The sequence below is a fragment of the Mustela nigripes genome, chromosome 17 (genome assembly GCF_022355385.1).
Source record: "Mustela nigripes isolate SB6536 chromosome 17, MUSNIG.SB6536, whole genome shotgun sequence".
Lineage (NCBI taxonomy): Eukaryota > Metazoa > Chordata > Mammalia > Carnivora > Mustelidae > Mustela > Mustela nigripes.
The window spans coordinates 8,162,798-8,184,215 of NC_081573.1; the positions used below are offsets into that span (position 1 = coordinate 8,162,798).

Below are 21,418 nucleotides of genomic sequence, written 5' to 3' on the forward strand. Positions count from 1 at the left end.
GGAACACCTGTGCCTCCGCCCCAGCCTGAATCCTGCCGCTGGGCATCGGGTAAGGAAATTGACCCAGACCCAAAAGTGCCGGGTCCACTGTAGAAATAAACCAAGAAGTCAGAGCCTCACCCCCAACCGTCAGTTTGTTTGACTTCCTGTGATGGCCCCATCTCCCCTGGCAACCCACCCCTGCCCATCGCAACCCACCCCTGCCCATCAGAAGTTGGGCTGAGAACTGGGACGGGGAAGGAGCAGAAGCAGGTTCAGAAAGGCAACAGAGCCGGTACCGTGGCTGGGGGAGAGTAGGGCCAGGGCTCCGGGATGGGTAGGTTGAGAGCTGGGGATGAATACCCGTTAGGGACACGGCCGCGGGGCAGGGCTGGGACTGAAGAGTGGGAGAGGGAAGGGGAGAGGAGGGCCAGTGGTCAGGGATTAGGAATGGAGGGGACGCTGAGGGTGGATGGGGACAGAGGATGGGCAACGAGGGGGGCAGCGGGGAGGGTGAAGCCAGGCTGGGGACAGGCCGAGGGCAGCGCGGTGTTCGGAGGGCGGGGGTTGGGGGGGTACCGGCCGGGACTGCGCGGCGAGGCCCCGCGGAGCCCGGCACCATCCTCCGCCCCCCGCTGCCTCCCCTTCCGCTCCCCGGAAGCGCTGAGTCGTCCTGCCTTATCTGGGGGCCGCTATTTCGGGCTCGGCTCGGAGCGCGGCAACTATTTTTAGCGGCGCTCGGGTAAAAATGGACTAGGCGCCGCGCGGGTTCCCGAGGCCGTGCGCGCCCCCTCGCGAGAACTGGGGGCCGGGGACGCGCGCCTGAGTCACCTCCCTCCTGGCCGCCCCCCTGCGCGGCGAGGAGCGCGGCCCGCCGGCTCCGGTCGCCTGCATCCGCTCGAGCCTCCCGGGTTCCGCTCGCCGGGGCTCAGAACATTCCAGGAACGTCGGGACGCGTCCACCGGGGCTCGGGCTGCCGCGGGCGGGCTTTGGGCTGAGGCTCCGCGCCCCCTGGCGGCCCCCGCGGGGATCGCAGGCAGGGGCTGGGCCAGGGGTCCCTCCGTCCGCGGACCGATTTGATTAATGAGGAAACTGAGGCTGGAGAGGACCCGGGTTGGGGCCTTGCATCATGAATTGCGAGGTACGATCCCTCTGCTTCAGCCTAGATACATCTCTCTCTCCCTCTATTTTTTTCTAGATACCCCTCTTAATGGGAGACTCACTACCTCTCAGAAGTGAGAGGTTGTTTATCAAGGGTGGGCCGTGTGCCAGGCGCGGTGGCAGGTGACGTGGACAGATCAGTGAACAAGACAAACAGAGATTCCTGCCCTCGTGAGGGCTAACATTCTAAGGGGGAGACTGAAAGTAAATAAGATGTTTTCAGATTGTGATAAGTGCTATAAGGGATGATACATTAAAAAAAAGGGGGGGGGATAGGGGCGCCTGGCTGGCTCAGTCGTGGTACAGCATGTGACTCTTGACCTCGGAGTTGTGAGTTTGAGCCCCACACTGGGTATAGAGATGCCCTGTATGAATGAATGAATGAATGGGGATATGTTGGCAAGAGTAGTCAGGAAAGGCCTTTTCCTGAGGAGGTGATGTGGCGGCATCTGATGAGAAGGGGCATTTGAAACGACCTTGTGTTTTATTTTTTTTTAACCATTTTATTTTAAAAAAAATATTTTATTTATTTGTCAGAGAGAGAGAGCGAGAGCAAAGGAGAGAGCACAAGCAGGGGAGCAGCAGGCAGAGGGAGAAGCAGGCTCCCCGCTGAGCAAGGAGCCCCATTCAGGACTCCATTCCAGGCCCGACTGAGCCCCCCCACCTTGTGTTTTGACTCAACCCCCTCATCCTGTTTCACAGATCTGGAGGCAGAAGCCTGGAGAGAGGGCTCGTGGGGGGCTCAGTCTGTTAAGCAGCTGCCTTCAGCTCAGGTCATGATCTCTGGGTCCTGTGATGGAGCCCCAAATGTTGATTCCTGCTCAGCAGGGAGTCTGCTGCTCTCTCCCGCTCCCTCTGACCCTCCCCACCACTCGTTCTCTCTCTTTCTCAAATAAATAAATAAAAATCTTTGTTTAAAAACAAACAAACAGAAAAACCAAAAAACAGCCTGGAGAGAAACCAGCTGGGCCCTGAACTTGCACAGTGTAGACTGCATGACCTCCCCATGTGTGCTTGTTCAACTTCAGGTCTCATCCCGTACCTGGGAGCTTATTACCTCCGAGGTTATAGAGATCGTCCATCCTCAGCGGTGGTGGTAATATTGATGAATGTTTTAAAAATAATAGTCGCAAGGGCACCTGGCTGGCTCCCTGGAGCGTGTGACTCTTGATTTCAAGGTATAAGTTCCAGCCCCACATTGGGTATAGAGATTACTTAAAATCTTAAAGAAGGAAAAAAAAATAGGGGCGCCTGGGTGGCTCAGTGGGTTAAGCCTCTATCTTCTGCTCGGGTCATGATCTCAGGGTCCTGGGATTGAGCCCCACATCGGGCTTTCTGCTCAGCGGGGAGTCTGCTTCCCCCTCTCTCTCTGCCTGTTTGTATGCCTACTTGTGATCTCTCTGTCAGGTAAATAAATAAAATCTTTTTTTTTTTTTTTTTTTTTAAAGATTTTTATTTATTTATTTGTCAGAGAGAGAGCGAGCGAGAGCGAGCACAGGCAGACAGAGTGGAAGGCAGAGTCAGAGGGAGAAGCAGGCTCCCTGCGGAGCAAGGAGCCCGATGTGGGACTCGATCCCAGGACGCTGGGATCATGACCTGAGCCGAAGGCAGCTGCTTAACCAACTGAGCCACCCAGGCGTCCCAATAAATAAAATCTTTAAACAACAACAACAACAACAACAAAACCATCAGCACATACACAATTAAAAAAAAAAAAAAAAAAAAAAAGAAAAGAAAAAAATAGGTGCTGCTTATTCAGCACCTAGCCTCTGCTAAATGCCTCACCTGCATTATTTCACCGAATCCTCTCCCTAGACCTAGGAGATAAGGTGCTATTGCCATCCTCCATTAATAGGTGAGGAAGCTGTTTCCCCACCTCCCATTTCTCCCAGCCTCATGGACATCTGTAGCTTTGCCAGCCTTCTGCCTTCTGCTTGTCCTCTGGGAAACCACCCCTTTCTAAATTTCAGTGCACCTGTTTATCTCACCCCACTCTCCCCTTCTGGGGAAGGGAATGTGATCTGGACCCAGCCAATCAGAACGTTCCAGTTCTTCTGCCTTCTGATGACAGCACTGGTTTCAAGGGTGAACGTGGGGTCCAATCCAGTTTGTGTATGATGGAACCAGTGGGCAGGAGACCTTTCTTCCCTTTGGGGTCACTAAGCTGCTGGGACCACGTTTACTACTTCAAGGGAAGTCCTCTGGACAAAAAAAAAAAAAAAAAAAAAAAAAAAACCCTGAAAGATATGGAAACTAGAGATTGGACAGTGACTTCATATCATATTTGAGCTCCTGGATCAAGCTGTGTCTGAAGCTGGTATGACCCCTTGACCTTTTTATTTTTTTTAATGTGAGACAATCCATTTCCCTAAACATGTTTGCACTTAAAGCTGAGAGACTTCTGATTAATTCACTTTCCCTCTCCAAGCCCTTTCCTGGAACTGGTCCTGATGCTTCCACTGTCCCTAGTCCTTGGGAAGATATTTCTGTACTTCCTAGAGCCTGCATTCATCACACGCTCCCACCATGGAGACATGGACTTCTTATGTGCGTCTAGGCTCTTCCACTGATCGGGCACTCCTGTGGGGCTCTGGATCTGTCCATCTCCATGTCCTTAGGCGTAGACCATCATGAGAACCTGGGGAATGAGGCTGCTTTCCTGGGCCGGGCCATTTCGCACAGTCCTGGATAGCCAATGTGAGGTTACCCTGCTGCACCTTCCACCTTCTCCCACTGTCAGGACTTCAGCCCTGTCTGATCTCTGACAGCCTCCTGGTCACAGTCCTGCCATCTCTTCTGCCTTCTAGACCCAAGTGTCTGGCAGCTCTTGCATGACCTCAGCAGCTCTCCTCCAGGATCCCCAGCCCAGGGATAGGCCCACCATTGACTCCGTCTCCTGGACCAGAGGTCTGCCCTCATTCTGGTTGCCTTCTTTCTCTTCCCCCCATAGCTTGTCCCTCCTCTTCATTCTATCTTTTTTTTTTTTTTTAAGATTATTTAATTATTTGACACACAGAGAGAGAGAGAGAGAGAGATCGATCACAAGTAGGCAGAGAGGCAGACAGAGGGGGAGGGGAAAGCTCTCTGCTCAGCAGGGAGCCTGATGTGGATGGGAGGGGGAGGGCTCAATCCCAGGACCCTGAGATCATGACCTGAGCCGAAGGCAGCGGCCTAACCACTGAGCCACCCAGGCGCCCCACCCACTATCCCTTTTTAAAAATTTTTTTTTATTTTTAAGATTTTGTTTATTTATTTGACAGACAGAGAGATCACAAGTAGGCAGAGAGAGAGGGAGAAGCAGGCTCCCTGCTGAGCAGAGAGCCTGATGTGGGGCTCCATCCCACGACCCTGGGATCTTGACCTGAGCCGAAGGCAGAGGCTTTAACCTACTTAGCCACCCAGGTGCCCTATCCTTTATTTTTTCAAAAAATATTTTATTTATTTGAGAGAGATGCTGAGAAAGCGCATGAGTGGGAAGGAGGGGGAGATGCAGACTCCCTGCTGAGCTGGGAGCCTGATGCAGGGCTCAATCCCAGGACCCTGGGATCATGACCTTAACTGGCTGAGTCATCCAGGCGACCCGTCATTCTGTCTTTTAAAGATTTCATATGTTCTGCCTCTTCCCCCTTTCTGCTTGATCCCTTGTCGGTACTTCATTCTCCTCCCTGTTCTCCTACCCCATTTCTATCTCCCCTCCCATCCAGAAGGATCTTGCTAAAATACAAACTTGCTTCTGTCATGTTTTTCTCCTGCTTAGAGCCTGCTATGGCTCCCCAGTGCTCCAGTCCAATCACCTACAAGACCCTCTGTGGCCTGAATGCTGCTGCTTCTTCATCCTCATCCCTTGCCCTCCGTTTCCCCCAACACATATTCATTCTGCCCTCAGTCATACCCAAGCTGCTTGCCTCTTCCTGAGCATGCTATGCTCCCTCATGCCACATGAACTTGAACTTCTGTTCCTTCTGCCTGGAAGACCTTTCCCATCTTTGTCCACCTAGTGAATATTTCTCCATCCTTCAAGGGCCAGTTCAACCATCCCTTCTGCTCAGAACCTAGCATGGATCCCTCTACCTAAGCCAGGTCCCCAGCCCTACAAAAACTGGTCGGCAGCTGGAGCTTGTTCTCTGCTGGGCAGTGTGCTGGGCCTTTGCACGTTCTTCTTCTCTCTCTCTTTTTTTTTTAATGAGATTTTATTTATTTATTTGACAGAGAGAGACAAAGAGCAAAAGCAGGGGGAGCAGCGGGCAGAGGGAGAAGAAGAAGCAGGCTCATTGATGAGAGAAAGCCTGATGCGGCACTCAGTCCCAGGACCCTGAGATCATAAGAGCCCAAGGCAGACGCTTAACCCACTGAGCCACCCAGGTGCCCCATCCCCCTCCTTTGCACATTCTGCCTTCAGGAGTTCCCTCAATAACCCTCAGGGCCAGGAACAAACATTCCCACTTTCTGGATGAAGGAACCGGGCCCCAGGGAGAACAAGTGACTTACCAAAGGAATCACAGCCAGGGAAGGGACGGAGTCAAGACTTGAACTCTCAACCTTGAGGAAGCCTGGCTTGTCCAGTTATGCTGAGTATTTATCTGGGCTTTGTAAATGTTCATTTTGTAGCATTCTCAGGAGAGCACGCATCTGCACCTGGTGGCGGCAACGATTTCAGACCATCCTTTAGTGGCCATGGTTTGACACAAGTATCAGTCACACCACTTGAATGTGCTTCTGGCATGGATTATTCGAGCACATCACAAGAAATCCTGAGGTTCGGTGTCCTCAGATGGAGAACGTGCTGAGGACAAGTCCCACGGACCAGAGCTGCCCATGGAAAATACGACACAAGCCACGTGTTGGTCTGAATGTTCTAATAGCCGCCCTAAAAAAAGCAAAAAGAAACAGGTGAAAATAATTCTGTTTGTGTGTATTATTTAACCGGATATATGCAAAACATTATATCAACATGTACTTAATATCCGCAGTTTTTAAAGTTTTTTTTTTTTTTTTTAATAGTCTCTACAGGGACATGGAGCTCAAACTCACAACCCCAAGATCAAAAGTCACAATACCTTCTGAATGAGCCAGCCAGGCGCCCCTCTCTGTCAGCATTTTAAAAAAATATTCTTCTTGGGGCGCCTGGGTGGCTCAGTGGGTTAAAGACTCTGCCTTCGGCTCGAGTCGTGGTTCCAGGGTCCTGGGATTGAGCCCCGCATCGGGCTCTCTGCTCAGCCAGGAGCCTGTTTCCCCCTCTCTTTCCGCCTGCCTCTCTGCCTACTTGTGATCTCTGTCTGTCAAATAAATAAATAAAAATTAAAAAAATTTTTTTTCAATTAACATATAGTGTATTATTTGCCCCAGGGGAACAGGTCTGTGAATTGTCAGAGTTACACAATTCACAGCACTCATCATAGCACAGACCCTCCCCAATGTCCAGCACCCAGCCACCCTATCCCTCCTCTCCATCTCCCAGCAGCCCTCAGTTTGTTTCATGAGATTAAGAGTCTCTTATGGTTTGTCTGCTTCCCTGATCCCATCTTTTTTCATTTTTTCGCTACCCTCCATGACTACCCACCCTGCCTCTGGAATTCCTCATATCAGAAAGATCATATAATTGTCTTTCTCTGATTGACTTATTTCGCTCAGCATAATACCCTCTAGTTCTATCCACATCCTTGCAAATGGCAAGATTTTGTTTCTTTTTATAGCTGCATAGTATTCCGTTGTATCTATATACCATGTCTTTTTTTTAAATTAAATATTCTTATTTATTTATTAATTTGACAGACAGAGATCACAAGTAGGCAGAGAGGCAGGCAAGAGAGAGAGGGGGAAGCAGGCTCCCTGCTGAGCAGAGAGCCCGATGCGGGGTTGGATCCCAGGACCCTGGGATCATGACCTGAGCCGAAGGCAGAGGCTTTAAACCACTGAGCTACCCAGGCGTCTCTCTCTTTTTTTTTTTTTTTTAGAAAGAAATGCATTTTTTTCTTTTTTTTTTTTTAAGATTTTATTTATTTATTTGTCAGAGAGAGAGAGAGAGCAAGAGCAAGCACAGGCAGAGTGGCAGCAGAGTCAGAGGGAGAAGCAGGCTCCCTGCGGAGCAAGGAGCCCGATGTGGGACTCGATCCCAGGACGCTGGGATCATGACCTGAACCGAAGGCAGCTGCTTAACCAACTGAGCCACCCAGGCGTCCCATCTCTCTCTTTTTTTTAACCACATCTTCTTTATCCATTCATCTGTTGACGGACATCTGGGTTCTTTCCATAATTTGGCTATTGTGCACATTGCTGCTATCAGCAATTTTTAATGAGCTACAGTACATGTTTTTTGTTGCACTCAGTCTTGGAATCCCAGTGTGGATTTCATACTCAGGGCTCCTCTTGTTTTGGACCTGCCAAGTTTCAAGCACTCGAGAGCGCCGCCATTCAGCCAGTGGCTGCCGTATCTGACGACGTCGCCAGATAGATCGCCTGACCCCGGATCTAGGAGTGGGGCTTCCTCAAAGTCAAGATTTTTTTTTTTTATTTTATTTATTTATTTCAGAGAGAGAGGGTGAGAAAGAGAGAGCAGGGGAGCAAAAGGAGAGGGAGAGAAAATCTCAAGCCGACTGTGCACTGAACACAGAGCCCCATGGGGGGCTCAATTTCATGACTGTGAGATCATGACCTGAGCTACAAGCAAGGGGTGGCCACTTCATTGACCGAGGTGCCTCCCTCAAAGTCCGGATTTAACATGTGACAGTGTGCCCTCAGGAGACCGTGTCTTGGCTTTCAGTCCAGACCCAAGATTCTAGAGTCCCTGGAAGGCTCAGTCCATTAAGCCTCTGCCTTCAGCTCAGGTCATAATCCCGAGGTCCTGGGATTGAGCCCGGCATCCGGCTCCCTGCTCAGCGCGGGGAGTCTGCTCCCTTTCCTCGGCTCATTTGTGTGTGCTCTCTCTCTCAAAGAAATAAATAAAATCTTAAAAAAAAAAAAAAAAAAAAGACCCTTGACTCTGAAGCCAGACTGCGGGCTTCCAATATTAGCTCTGTAAATCCAACATCTTGGTACCTCAGTTTACTCTTCTATAAAAGGACCTCGGGGTTCTGTGGGGATTAAGTGAGTTAATAGATATTAAACACTCAGAATGGAGCCCGGCGTAATTAAGTGCTGTGTGAGTGTTGGCTTTTATTATTGTTTAGAATTTTTGTGTGAGGGGTCCTCAACCCCACATTAACAGTAGAAGAATGGGGGCTCAGTCAGTTAAGTGACCGGCTCGTGGTTTGTGCTCAGGTCATGATCTCAGAGTTGTGAGATGGAGCCCCACATGGGACTCTGCTCTTAGCACAGAGTCTGCTTGTCCTTCTCCATCTCCTCTTCCCTTGCGCCGCCCCCCATCTCTCTCTCTCTCAAATAAATAAATAAAATATTTAAAAACAGCTGAAGAAGAAAACTCCCTTCAAGACTTCCCATCCTCAGAGTGGAGGCTGTCCAGAATTTGTCGGCAGCACACACCACCTCTAACAGCCTCATGGAGGGCCTAGAGGTCACCTGGATTCTCAAGGGAGGGTTCTCCACCATTCCACGCTGGAACGGACGTGTGCAGTCATGGAGCTCTGGACACCTCCCAGTCCAAACTCTGCCATGTACTTCCCTGTTCTCAGTTTTCTTGTTCCATCTGTGTAATGGGTTGAATGATGCACCCCTCCCCCACCCAAGACTTGTCTACCTGAGCCCTGGGGATGGGAGGTGCTTTGGACAAAGGGTGTAATTAATTAATTACAGGTGTAATTAAGGTAAGGCTCTCCAGATGATATCATTTTGGATTATCCAAGCAGCCCCTCAACCCAACGCACGTGTCCTCACAAGACAAAGGCAGGGCGCGCGATGGGACCCAGATAGTAGAGGAGAAGCTTTGTGAAGATCCACAAAGAGACTGGTATGATCAGACCACAAGCCCCAGGAGTGCCTGGAGCCACCAGAAGCTGGAAAAGGCAAGGAAGGAACTCCCCAGATCCTTTTGGGGGGGGCGTAGGGGATGGGAAGCGTGGGTCTGCTGCTGACACCTGGATTTAGGATTTCCAGCTTCTAGAATGGTGGAAGAACAAAATTCTGTTGTTTTAAGCCACCAGCAGTACCCAAGTTTGTGGTACTTTGTTAGGCAGCCACAGGAAATGAATACAATGTATTTGGGGGCCTGTCTCTGCCACTCGGAAGGCAGACTTTCTGTGGCTTTCAGATACCATCTCTTCCAACCCTCTGTCACAAGAGGAAACTGAGTCTAGGCAAGGGGGCAGAGCCAGACCCAGACCTCAGCCCACCCTCCCCCACATTCATAATTCAAGATTCAGAGGTCCCTGTGGAAACTTGCAGGGTATTGCCTGTTGAAAAAAAAAAAATAGAATATTTACTGAATTTCCTCTTAAGGCCATGATTGAAAACACAAGCTTTGGTTGGAATCCTGGATTGACTGTTTATTTGCCGTGTGGTCTTGGGCAACAGAATAACTTCTCTGGGTCTCAGTTTCTCCCTCTATAAAATGGGAATAATAAGTCATCTTAAAGGGTTGTGATGTGCAATGCACGAGAATTGATCAACCTTGCCATTTGACACAGTCCTGGAAGTCTTTGCAAATGCTATAAGACAAGAAAAATAAATGAGATGGAAAGATCAGGAAGCAAGAAAGAAAACTGCCCTTTGGATCATTTTCAAGGAAAAACAGAAAGACTGAGCAAACTATTTTGGTATGAGAATTTGGCCAGGGGGTGCCTGGGTGGCTCAGTCATTAAGTGTCAGCCTCTAACTAAGGTCATGATCCCAGGATTCTGGGATCAGGCTCCCTGCTCTGCAGGAAGCCTGCCTCTCCCTCTCCCACTCCCTTTGCTTGTGTTCCCTCTCTGGCTGTGTCTCTCTCTGTCAAATAAAAAAATAAGATCTTTAAAAAAAAAAAAAAAGAATTTGGCCAGATGGCCTGTTAGAAGGCCAACTACCAAATATTTGTGTTAATGAAATTTTATTTGTTATTAAAAATACAAAGATAGAGATGCCTGGCTCAGTCAGTTGAGCATCTGCCTTCTGCTCTGGTCATGATTCCAGGGTCCTGGGATTGAGTCCCATGTCTGGCTCCTTCAGTGGGGAGCCTGCTTTTCCCTCTGCTTGTTCTCTCGGTCTGACAAATAAATAAATAAAATCTTAAAAAAAAAAAAAAAACAAAGATAGTTGGAAATCTTTTGTTTGTTTGAAGATTTTTTTTTGAATATATATATATATATATTTAATGTTCAATGGGGATCAGAGAAGTGTTTTGGTTTCTTTTTGCTTTTTGTTTTTTAGATTATTTATTTATTTGACAGAGAAAGAGATCACAAGTAGGCAGAAAGGCAGGCAGGCTCCCTGATGAGCAGAGAATCCGATGTGGGGCTTGAGGATTCTGAGATCATGACCTGAGCCAAAGGCAGAGGCTTAACCCACTGGGTCAACCAGGCGCCCCTTGTTCGAAGATTTTTTTTTAAGATTTTATTTATTTATTTGACACAGAGAGAGAGATCACAAGTAGATGAGAGGCAGGCAGAAGGGGAGGGGGAAGCAGGCTCCTTGCTGATCAGAGAGCCTGATGCGGGGCTCAATCCCAGGACCCTGAGATCATGACCCACGCCAAAGGCAGAGGCTTAACCCACTGAGCCACCCAGGTGCCCCTTGTTTGAAGATTTTTAAGTAAACTCTGTATCCAGGGTGGGACTCAAACTCACAACGCCTAGTTTAATAGTTGCAAGTTCTTCTGACTGAGCCAGCCAGGGGCCTAACAGTTGTAGGTCTTTAACCAATAATGTTTAATAGCAGTAATCAGCTAGAAATTATAATAAAAATAAGGAGTTAAACTAGAGAAATACCACCTGCATGTACACTGGTGACTCTCGTTTTTTGTTTTTTTTTTTTAGGTTTTTTTTTTTTTTTTTTTTTTTAATTTGAGAGAGAGAGAGCACAAGCAGGGGAAGGAGCAGAAAGAAGAGAGGGAGAAGCTAGCTCCCTGCTGAGCAGAGAGCCCCATGCAGGGCTTGATCCCAGGACCCTGAGATCATGACCTGAGCTGAAGGCAGACGTTTAACCAGCTGAGCCACAAGAATGCACATTCTTGTCCTTTATATAACACTTAATGGGTATATGATTATTAGTTCAGTGATTTGTAAACTTTTTGGTCTCAGGACCGCTTATGCTCTTAAAAATGATTTCAGACTCCAGGGGTGCCTGGGTGGCTCAGTTGGTTGAGCCACTGCCTTTGACTCAAGTTGGGATCCTGGAGTCCTGGGATCAAGTCCTGGAATCAAGTCCTGTATCAGGCTCCCATTGGGAGTCTCTTTCTCCCTCTGACCTCCCCTCTCATGCTCTCTCTTAGTCTTTCTCTCTCCCTCAAATAGAGAAATAAAATCCTTAAAAAAAAGTTATTGAGGACCCCAAGGAGTGGGATTTTTTTCTTTCAAAGAGTTTTTTAATTTGCATTATATCTCTCAATATTTACTGCATTAAAAATTAAAGCTGAGGAATTTAAAAAACATTTGGTTCGCTTAAAAAATAAACAATTTTGGGGCGCCTCAGTGGCTCAGTGCGTTAAAGCCTCTGCCTTCAGCTCAGGACATGATCTCAGAGTCCTGGGATGGAGCCCCACATCGGGCTCTCTGCTCAGCGGGGAGCCTGCTTCCCCCTCTCTCTCTCTGCCTACTTGTGATCTCTGACTGTCAAATAAATTAAAAAAAAAAATCTTAAAAAAATAAACAATTTCATGTTAACATAAAATAATATATTTTTTAATTAAAATAACCATAGACTCCAAAACAAGAGAAAATTTAATGAGAAGAGGAACATCGTTTTATAATTTTTGCAGGTCACTTTAATGTCTGGCCTCAAGAGTAGAGAGCTGTGTGTCCTCATATCTGCAGTTGTGTTTAGTGTATTGTGATATTATACAGGCTACACTGTACACTTGTGAGACGTTGATTATGAAAAAGGCAGGTAAGTGTCTTAATATTATTATAAACATCTTAGCCTCTTGAATCCCTTGAAAGAAGGCTGGGGAACCCCCTCCAGGGTTCCGTGGACTGCACTTTGAGAATCATTCCTTAGCTTCGGGTTTGATAGAGCTTAGAGACAGTATCCTGGGAAACTGAACACCTATGGGGACCAGGTGACCTCGTTCAAGAGGCAGCTCTGCGTACAAGCCAGAGGAGCTTGTATGTTTTCTGACCTGAGATACTCTCTGAGCTCAGATACTCTTTGAGCGGGGGTTTCTTCATTTCTAACAGGGGGATAGAAGTCATTAAAATGGTAAAAGCACCTCTTCTACGAAGGTTGTAGTGAGACCCAGAGGAGATGACTCTCCGACGCCTGTCTGGCATGGAGCATACAATAAACATTTGCTGTTATAATTTGGGAAACGTCATTTTATTACCAACACTTTTTGTGCATGTAGTTAATTTCTCTGGAGCCCTGTCTTGGGCTGGGCGGTGCTAGGGACGTGGCGATGACTGAGACCGGCTTGGCCCTATCCCTGGGGCGCTCCAAGTCCAGTGGGTCACAGCGTTTTCATTTGTGGGGGATTGTCCTTAGCACCGGGTCCCTAATAGACATGAGTTCTTAAAAATGGGGTAACAGGGAAGGGCATTCCAGGCAGTGGGAGGATCACCCAAAGAGCACTGGAGAGGGGGACAGCTCTAGTCTCGGGACTGACTGGCCAGGTTATTGTGTTCGTCTGTCTCTAAGATCCTTCAGTCCTGGGGTGCCTGGGTGGCTCAGTCCTTAAGCGTCTGCCTTCGGCTGGGGTCCCTGATCCCAGGGTCCTGGGTTTGAGCCCCTCATCAGGCTCCCTGCTCTGCGGGAAGCCTGCTTCTCCCTCTCCCACTCCCCCTGCTTGTGTTCCCTCTCTCCCCGTGTCTTTCTCTGTCAAATAGATAAAATCTTTAAAAAGAAAAAAATGCTTCGATCCTTTTGCTGGTGGGAAATTAGGTGTGCATATCTAGGTGTTTTTGTTGTTGTTGTTTTGTTTTTTTAAATCTCCCTTCCTTCCCAACCTCTTTTTGTATAAAGTTAGTTTCTGGAGGGGGCCCCTGGCTGGCTCAGTCGGTAAAGCATGCGACTCTGGATCTCAGGGTCGTGAGCTCAAGCCCCGCATTAGGCAGAAAAAATAAACAAGCAAACAAAGTTAGTTCCTTGGTTCTGGGGCCTCCGGGGGAAGTCCCACCTCTGATCTAACCTCAGTCTCTCGTGCTGCAGATCCTCCGTTTTGCTGCATATCCAACCCCAGCGACCGGTGCAGACTTGGGACGGCCGGGCAGAAGAGGTGCCAGGGATGGCGCGGGGTCGGGGCCGGGCGCCTCCACTGTCCCCCATCCGGGGGCCGCCGCTCGGGGCCGGGTGAGTCAGTCCCCGGCGGCTCCCGCGTCATGCCGGCCGCTCCGCTCCGCGCTATTTCGGGCTCCGGGCGCTATAAATAGAGGCTCGCGGAGCGGAGCCGCCCCCCTCCGCTCTGGCCCCCCTGCGTCCCCAGCCTCGGCGCGCGATCGCCGGGCCGCGCGTCACTGCGGCTAAGTTTAGAGGCGGGTGGGGACGCCGGCCTGGTCACTGCGCCCCTCGGCCGCACCCCCGCTTCCAGAGCCTTCGGATGGCGGCTCTGTGCCCCCCGCCCAGAGTTCCTCTGGCGGAATTAGGGGCGGGGGTCCCCATATTCTCCGTCTCCGTTCCAATATCTCCGAGGCGCAGAGGAAACGCAAAGTTAGGATTAGGGGAAGGTTTGGACACTGGAACAAGGGTCTGGTTCGAGAAGCCACCCGGGGAACTGGAATTGCGGCTGGGTTTTGAACTTGGAGCGTTTGGAAGGAGGGCGCGGAATCAGAGCGGGGACAGGTGCGACATTCGAGCTCGCCACTCTGGGAGTCGGGAAGCTTCGAAAGCAGGATCCGAAAGTTCTGTTAGGGAATCGAGTAGAAATCAAACTCGGAAATGATGTAGAACCGAGGGCAACTTTTCCGCACGCTAATGCCAACAGGCTCGGCGTTACAGTAACCGCAAGCGGCTGGGCCTTTGCCACATTTCTGCCCCCAAAGAATCGAGTCGGAAGTAGCGAAGAGGCCGCCTGCGCGGGGTCTCGTCCCAGGGCGCCGAGCGCGGAGACTCTGGCAGAGCCGCTCCCCGCGCCCCTACACCCCAAATCCTCTTGCGGGGCGACATCGCCCCCTGGCGGAAAAGGCCCGAGTTGCAGGTTGGTTTGGCAATTCCATTCCCACAAGGGAGAAATTAAGTCCCACCCAGGCTGGTCTCTTTCTAGAATACAATCTCTTGCCCTTGGATTCAGGGACACATTTCCATGGTCCTTCTCTGTGTCGCTGGGGACTCAGTTCCCTCATATGTCAAATGACCTGTCGATACTTAAGGGGAAGATTATCGTGAGACCTTAGCTCATAGTAAGTGCTCAACCTATTTTGATGGGACTCTAGTTGGTGGCAATATTTTTATTATTTATAGAGCTCCTCACCCTGTGACAGTGTGAGACCTCCTCCCGCATCACCTGCCTCACAGCGCCATGCTTTTTCTTCTTCATAGCACAGGTGGCCCTCTGAAACTCTCTGATTTGCTACCTTCTCGTGGCCTGTCTCCTCCATGAGACCATCGGCCCCACAGGGCAGGGACCTGGGCTGACTTGTTCACCACTGTGTCCCCGGTACCTGGCACATAGTAGGTGCTCAGTATGTAGGGATTCAAGGGATGGGTGAACTGTCCATCTCGATACAGTTCCCTGTGGTCTTACTGAATCCTCAGCAGTTACAGATGGGGAAACTGAGACCCCTAGCAGTGCAGTTGCTTGCTGTAGTGCTTGGCCTCTGCTCTCTGCTCATTCACACAATACCCTGTTTGGTAGCCCCTTCTGGTTGTCAGGCTCTGGGGGGTGGAGCCTGGCGGTTAGGGAGTGTGTGAGTGGGGAGGGGTGAGGGAGGTGGGGAGGTAGGGTGAGGTGGGCAGGGACACGGTGATACAGCAGTGGCCACAACAGCTCCAGGCCCTGCTGTCCAGGACTTGGTTAGGGCTATTTTATTTTTATGACAAACTCAAATCAAATATAGCACCTGCCGTGTGCCAAGTGTAGTTTTAGGCTTGTGACACGTAACTCATTCCATTCTCGAAACACATCTACTATTGTTATTCCCATCTTATTTATTTTTAAGATTTTTAAAAAAATTTATTTGTCAGAGAGAAAGAGAGGAAGAGAGAGCACACAAGCAGGCAGAGGGAGAAGTAGGCTCCCCACCGAGCAAGGAGCTGGATGTGGGACTTGATCCCAGGACCGACTGAGCCACCCAGGCAGGTGCCCCCCCCATCTTATTTATTTTTAAAGTTTATTTTATTTATTTATTTTTAAGTAATTGCTACACCCAACATGGGGCTCAAACTCACCACCCAGAGACTGAGAGTCACTCACTCTACTGACTGCATCAGCCAGGCACCCCATCCCCATTTTAGAGATGAGCAAACTGATACGCACAGAGAAGCTGAGTGGCTGGCAAAAGGTCACACAGCTAGTAGGTGACCTTGGGGGAGAATTACACCCAGTGATGAGCCTGCATAGGTAGGAGGGAGAATCATGGGGACGGTACGCTTTCTATCAGCCATGCACAAGCCAGAGAGATAGGACGGGTATCTTCTAACTTTGCAAGAAAAATAACTAGAAACCCAGAATCAGAGATTCCAATTGTGAGGACAAAATGAAGTTACCTTTGAGATGAGCCAGACTCAGAACATGACAATCCAGAAAGCTCTCTGAAAGCATTAGAAGTGAATGGACTCAAGCAAATAGTAAAATGAATTCTGAAGAAAGAAGGTTATAAAAAGTAACAGAATTGTTATGGGTTGACGCTTGTCCTCCAAAAAAGATGTATTGGAGTCCTAACCCCCGGTACTTCAGAATGTGACCTTATTTGGAAATAAGGTCTTTACAGAGATAATCGAGTTAAAATGAGGTCATTAGCATGGGCCCTAATCCAGTTTGACTGGTGTCTTTATAAACAGGGGAGTTTAGGCACAGAGACAGACACACGCACGGAAAAGACCCTGACGCAGAGAGAAGATGGCCATCTACAAGCCAAGAAACTCCTGAGGCTACCAGCAGTTGGGAGAAAGGCCTGGAACAGATCCTTTCCTGATCCTTTTTCTTGTTCACTAGGAGGGGACACAGCCCTGCCAACACCTTGACTTTGGACCTGTAGCCTTCAGAACCGTGAGACAATTCATTTCTGTCACTTAAGCCACCCAGTTTTGGGTACCTTGTTACAGTTCTCCTAGGAGACTAATAAAAAATATATTTATGAATCAATTGTATAAATAAAAGTTATTTATAAAAAACTTTTATAGTAGGCTCCTAACAAAAGCTGGAATCATTGGAGAGAGAGAGACAATCAGTATATTCAGGTATATGAAAAAGATGTCTTTATTTAACCCATCAGCTGAGGCCCCTAGGATGGCTCAGTTAGTTAAGGGTCTGCCTTTGGCTCAGGTCATGATCCCAGGATGCTGGGATCAACCCCCCTGTGTCCGGCTCCCTGCTCAGCCCAGAGTCTGCTTCTCTCTCTGCCCCTCCCCTTTGCTTGTGCACTCTCTCACACTCTCTCTGTCTCAAATAAATAAATAAAATCTTTGAAAAAATGAAACCATTAATTCATTGAAATTCTAAGCTGCTAAACTCCATCTAGAAGAGAAAAGGTGTAAGAGCAGTAAAGACAGGGCGCCTGGGTGGCTCAGTGGGTTAAGCTGCTGCCTTCTGCTCAGGTCATGATCTCAGGGTCCTGGGATCGAGTCCCACATCGGGCTCTCTGCTCAGCAGGGAGTCTGCTTCCTCCTCTCTCTCTGCCTGCCTCTCTGCCTACTTGTAATCTCTCTGTCAAATAAATAAAATCTTAAAAAAAAAAAAAAAGAACAGTAAAGACAGATTTGAAACTGAACAGGAGGGGGACTTGCCTGATGTGATCACAAAATGTATTAAAATAAAATCATTAGGGGTGCCTGGGTGGCTCAGTGGGTTGAAGCCTCTGCCTTTGACTCAGGTCATGATCTCAGGGTCCTGGGATCGAGCCCCAAATCGGGTTCTCTGTCCCGCCGTATTGGGACAGTTGGCTACATTCATCATAAATTCCTGCCATAGTGCATCTTCAAAATTAAATCTTATATGGATTAAAGACAGAAACAAAATCAAGACTCTGAAAGTATTAAAAGTAATTACAGGATATTTTTATGACCTTGGGGGTATAGCAGTTCTCTTAAACAGCACACCAAAACCCAAAGTCAGCACCTAACAGACTGATAAACAGTTCTGAATAAACACTAAGAATTCTCTGACATAAATAAATAGTTAAAATACAAAGTACAAACTAGGAGGGGATACTTGGAATATACATAACTAAGAATTAGAATCAGAATCCATAAAGTACTCCTACAAATTAAGACTAATAAAAAAAAAAAGGCATACAACCCCATTAAAAAAATGGGCAAAGGATATGAGCAAGCAATCCACAGAAGACAAACTACATAAGACCAATAAACTCAACAAAAAGATGTTCTCTCTCCTTAGTAACCGGAGAGCCACAAGTTAGAACAGTGTGATGCTGTTCTTTCAGGAAATGACTAATTCTAACTCATCAACCAGGTCTCTGCTCAGATGTCTCTTCCTCCAGGAAGCCCTTCCCTACCCTGGGGCTCGGTTCTGCGGCCCCTTCTCACCCCTCCCCTCCCGCCGGGGGTCCCGGGTCTCCCATCCCAGCCTTGCCCACTCCGGGCCGTCACTGAACTCAAGTGTGTCTCGCCCACTGGAGTGGGAGCTCCAGGACAGGAGGGAGCAGTGGTTGTCAGTGGTCACTGCTGAGTCGCTAGCACTGCCCCGCCCAAGGCCAGGAACAGAGGAGGCGCTCGGGAGTACGCGTGGAATGAACGAATAAATGAATGTGGAAACCGAGGCCAAGTCAATGGCCCAGAGCTGGGATGTAACCCAAGTCTGGACTGAGAGGAGGAACCTAGGTTTTTTTTTTTTTGTTTTTTTTTTTAAGGTTTTATTTATTTATTTAACAGAACGAGAAATCACAAGCAGGCAGAGAGGGGGGCGGGTGAAGCAGGCTCCTCGCTGAGCAGAGAGCCCGATGCGGGGCTCCATCCCAGGACCCTGAGATCATGACCTGAGCCGAAGGCAGAGGCTTAACCCACTGAGCCACCCAAATGCCCCGGGGAGAACCTAATTTGATCTCCCGCCATCTCCCCCCCACCCCCGCAGTGAATCCTGTCCGGAGCTCGAGCACAAGCAGGTGCCTTATAAGGGCACCGAAACTGAACTTCTCGGCAACCGGAGATGTCCAGGTGGCTGGTCAACCGCTCTCTCCAACCCAAACCTCCGCAGTCCTCCAGGACCATAGAGAGCTGCGCAGCGACCGCCCCTCTCGAAGCTCTACCCCTCTGGGGAACGGTGAGAGCGGGATCGGGGGGCTAGAGAGACCGGAAGTGCGGCGAGCCCGGGGACGCGCTGGCCGCGTCGGCGGTGGGAAGCCTCGGTCCCTCTCCGGTTTTTCACTCGCGGCTCGGAGACAAGGGTGAGTCTTCGCGGCGCTCCGACCGCCGGCCCGGTCGAGAGGGGGCGGGGGGAGGAGGAGGCGATTGGCAGCCACAGGAGCCAATCAGTCGTTGTAGTGTTTCAGAGAAGGACGAGATGGAGCCAGGGGAGGGTATCAGGTGCGAACCCTGTGGGCGGGAAGGAGGGGACGGAGGCTGGACTGGACCAACGGGGGTCGGGGCGAATAGAAAGTGGGGACCGTGAGGGGCGGGGCTAATGAACGCCTAGACCGGTGAGGGGCGGGGCGAGCTGAAGGTGGAGGCTCCCTGTGGGCGGGGCTTTAAAGAATCCGGGGCACTGGGTGTTTGGAACTGGTCGCTGCGGAGCGCCGGGATTTTTGGGGTGGGCTGGCTGTGAGTGGGGGTTCCTACTTGGAGGATGGGAATGCAGGCCCTGGTGTCTCCCTCGCCCCCGCCGCCATGTCTTCATTTCCAGGCCCCAGAAGAACCTTGGGATGGACGAAGAGGGAGTGCGGCAGCCCTCTGGGCCACCCACGAGGAAGAAATTCTTCATACCGCTGGAGGAGGATGAGGCTCCTCCTGCAGGGGTAGGATGAGGAGATGCGGAGAAGGCTGGGAGGCTGGGCGGGCGATTGAGAGGAAGGAGGACAAGAACGGTCCTGTGGCCACCCGTGTGGATTAGGAAATGGGACCTGGGTCACCTTGGGAAAACATCTCTGCTCCGCAAGTCTGTTTCCTTTTCTGTAAAATGTCGTGATTCTAAGAGAGGGCTCCAGGCAGGGACAGCGAACCGGCAAGCCCTGTTTTATGTGGCAGGCACCCTGGTTTGCAAAACTTCAGTTTATTGCTGACGTTTGAGAATTGGAAGACTTTGCAATTAAAAAGAAAGCCTGCGCTTTTGGCATGTTTTGGTAAATGGAAGGAGCTGACAACACTGAGGATGCATTCCTACGGGAAAACAATTGGCTGGTACTGAGGACCGGCTGATCACTAGGGGCTAGGAAGAAAAACAAAGTGGGTCAAGGGTATAGGGGGTGATGGGGGAAAGGTGCTACCTTACTTGAAGGGACTGCTTCTCTGAGGAGGTGACATCTCGCCGTGATCTGAACGAGGTGAGGGAGTGAGCTATGTGAAAACATCTGGAGGCAGAAGGGACAGCCAGCGCAAAGGCCCCAGGGAGTTCGAGGGCAGCAAGAAGGCCAGTGGGGCTAGACTAGAGAGAGCAAAGGGAAAGAGGTGAGAGGTGAGACCCTCATGAGGCAAGGGGGCAGGGACAGATCGTCCAGAGTCTTGTGGGCTGTGGTGACAGCTTTGGCTTTTGCTCTGAGATGGGAGCCACCGAGGTCTCCAAACAGAGGGTCATGAAATGACAGTGAAGAGACTGTGGGGAGTAAGGGTGTCGGCAGGGAGCTGGTGAGGAGGTGACTGCAGGGGTCCAAGGGAGAGAAGACGGTTGCCGGGACCAGTGCAGAGGCTGAGGAGTGGGGAGAAGCGGCTCGATTTTGACTTTGACACTCCCCTCCCCTGCACAGGTCAAGCCCTTATTCAAATCTACCCGGAGCCTGCCCACCATGGAGACCTTGCCTCAGGCAGGCCCTCAGACATATGCTGAGTATGCCATCTCGGGACCTCCAGGAGGGGCTGGAGCACCACAACCCCAGGGGCCTGAGCCCCTGGCAGGAGAGACTGCTAATCAGGCCCCCAAACCAGGGGCGAAATCCAGCAGCATCATTGTGAGCCCCCGCCAGGTAAGGAGGGGGTGGAGAAGTGGGGGTAACTTGGGTTATGGGGCGGGGAGTTCTGGTGGGTAGTGGAAGGGAGACTGAGCTCTGGCCACTGTGCTCCAGGCTGGGCCCCTCTTTCATTCATCTATTCAAGTACTACGTATGAGCTGAGGTTGCCCCGTGTCCTGTTGTTTGTTATGACAAAAATACCATAGGCCGGGTAGTTTAAACAGCAAACATTTATTTCTCAGAGTTCTGGAGCCTGGGAAGTCCAAGATCAAGGCCCTGGCAGATTCAGTATCCAGGAAGGACCCTGGTTCATAGACTGCTGTCTTCTCACTGTGTCCTTACACAGCAGAAGGGGCGAGGGAACGCTTTGGGGTCCCTTTTATGAAGGCCTTAATCCCCTTCACGAGGGTTCCACCTTCATGACCAAATCACCTCTCCTCACTTCCTAATAACATCACATCATGGGCTAGGATTTCCACATGTGAATTTGGGGGGAGGGCACAAAAGTTTAGTCTGTAACACTCTGACTCTTCTTTTTGGGGGTGCAACCACGTTAGTGCAACTAAATTTCCTGTCCCCCGGGTTTGTTCATTCATTCAAACACTCTTTCTTTTTTTTCTTTTTTTTTTAAGATTTTATTTATTTGTTTGACAGACAGAGATCATAGGTAGGCAGGGAGGCAGGCAGAGAGAGAGGAAGGAAAGCAGGCTCCATGCTGAGCAGAGCCCGATGTGGGTCTCAATTCCAGGACCCTGGGATCAAGACACGAACCGAAGGCAGAGGCTTTAACACTGAGCCACCCAGGTGCCCCCAAAAAATGTTTCTTTTTTTTTTTTTTTTAAGATTTTATTTATTTATTTGACAGAGAGAGAGATCACAAGTAGGCAGAGAGGCATGCACAGAGAGAGGGGGAAGCAGGCTCCCCACTGAGCAGAGAGCCCAATGCGGGGCTCGATCCCAGGATCCTGAGATCATGACCCGAGCCAAAG

The 21,418-nt window shown here is 49.9% G+C and overlaps 1 protein-coding gene across 2 annotated transcripts in view; it reads left to right on the top strand.

Moving 5' to 3' along the window:
• Positions 1-753: 753 nt before the first annotated feature.
• ERCC1 (ERCC excision repair 1, endonuclease non-catalytic subunit) overlaps positions 754-21,418 on the top strand; it is a 32,638-nt gene continuing 11,973 nt past the window's right edge. The window contains exons 1-5 of one of the 2 annotated variants that reach the window (XM_059383846.1): positions 754-1,120; positions 13,369-13,509; positions 18,404-18,716; positions 19,172-19,283; positions 20,229-20,444. In XM_059383846.1, coding sequence (XP_059239829.1) covers positions 1,063-1,120; positions 13,369-13,509; positions 18,404-18,716; positions 19,172-19,283; positions 20,229-20,444 — 840 coding nt within the window. In that variant the 5' untranslated portion in view covers positions 754-1,062. Of the gene's footprint in view, positions 1,121-12,083; positions 12,112-13,368; positions 13,510-18,403; positions 18,717-19,171; positions 19,284-20,228; positions 20,445-21,418 lie in introns of those variants that run through there. The other variant, XM_059383847.1, reaches the window with a different exon arrangement.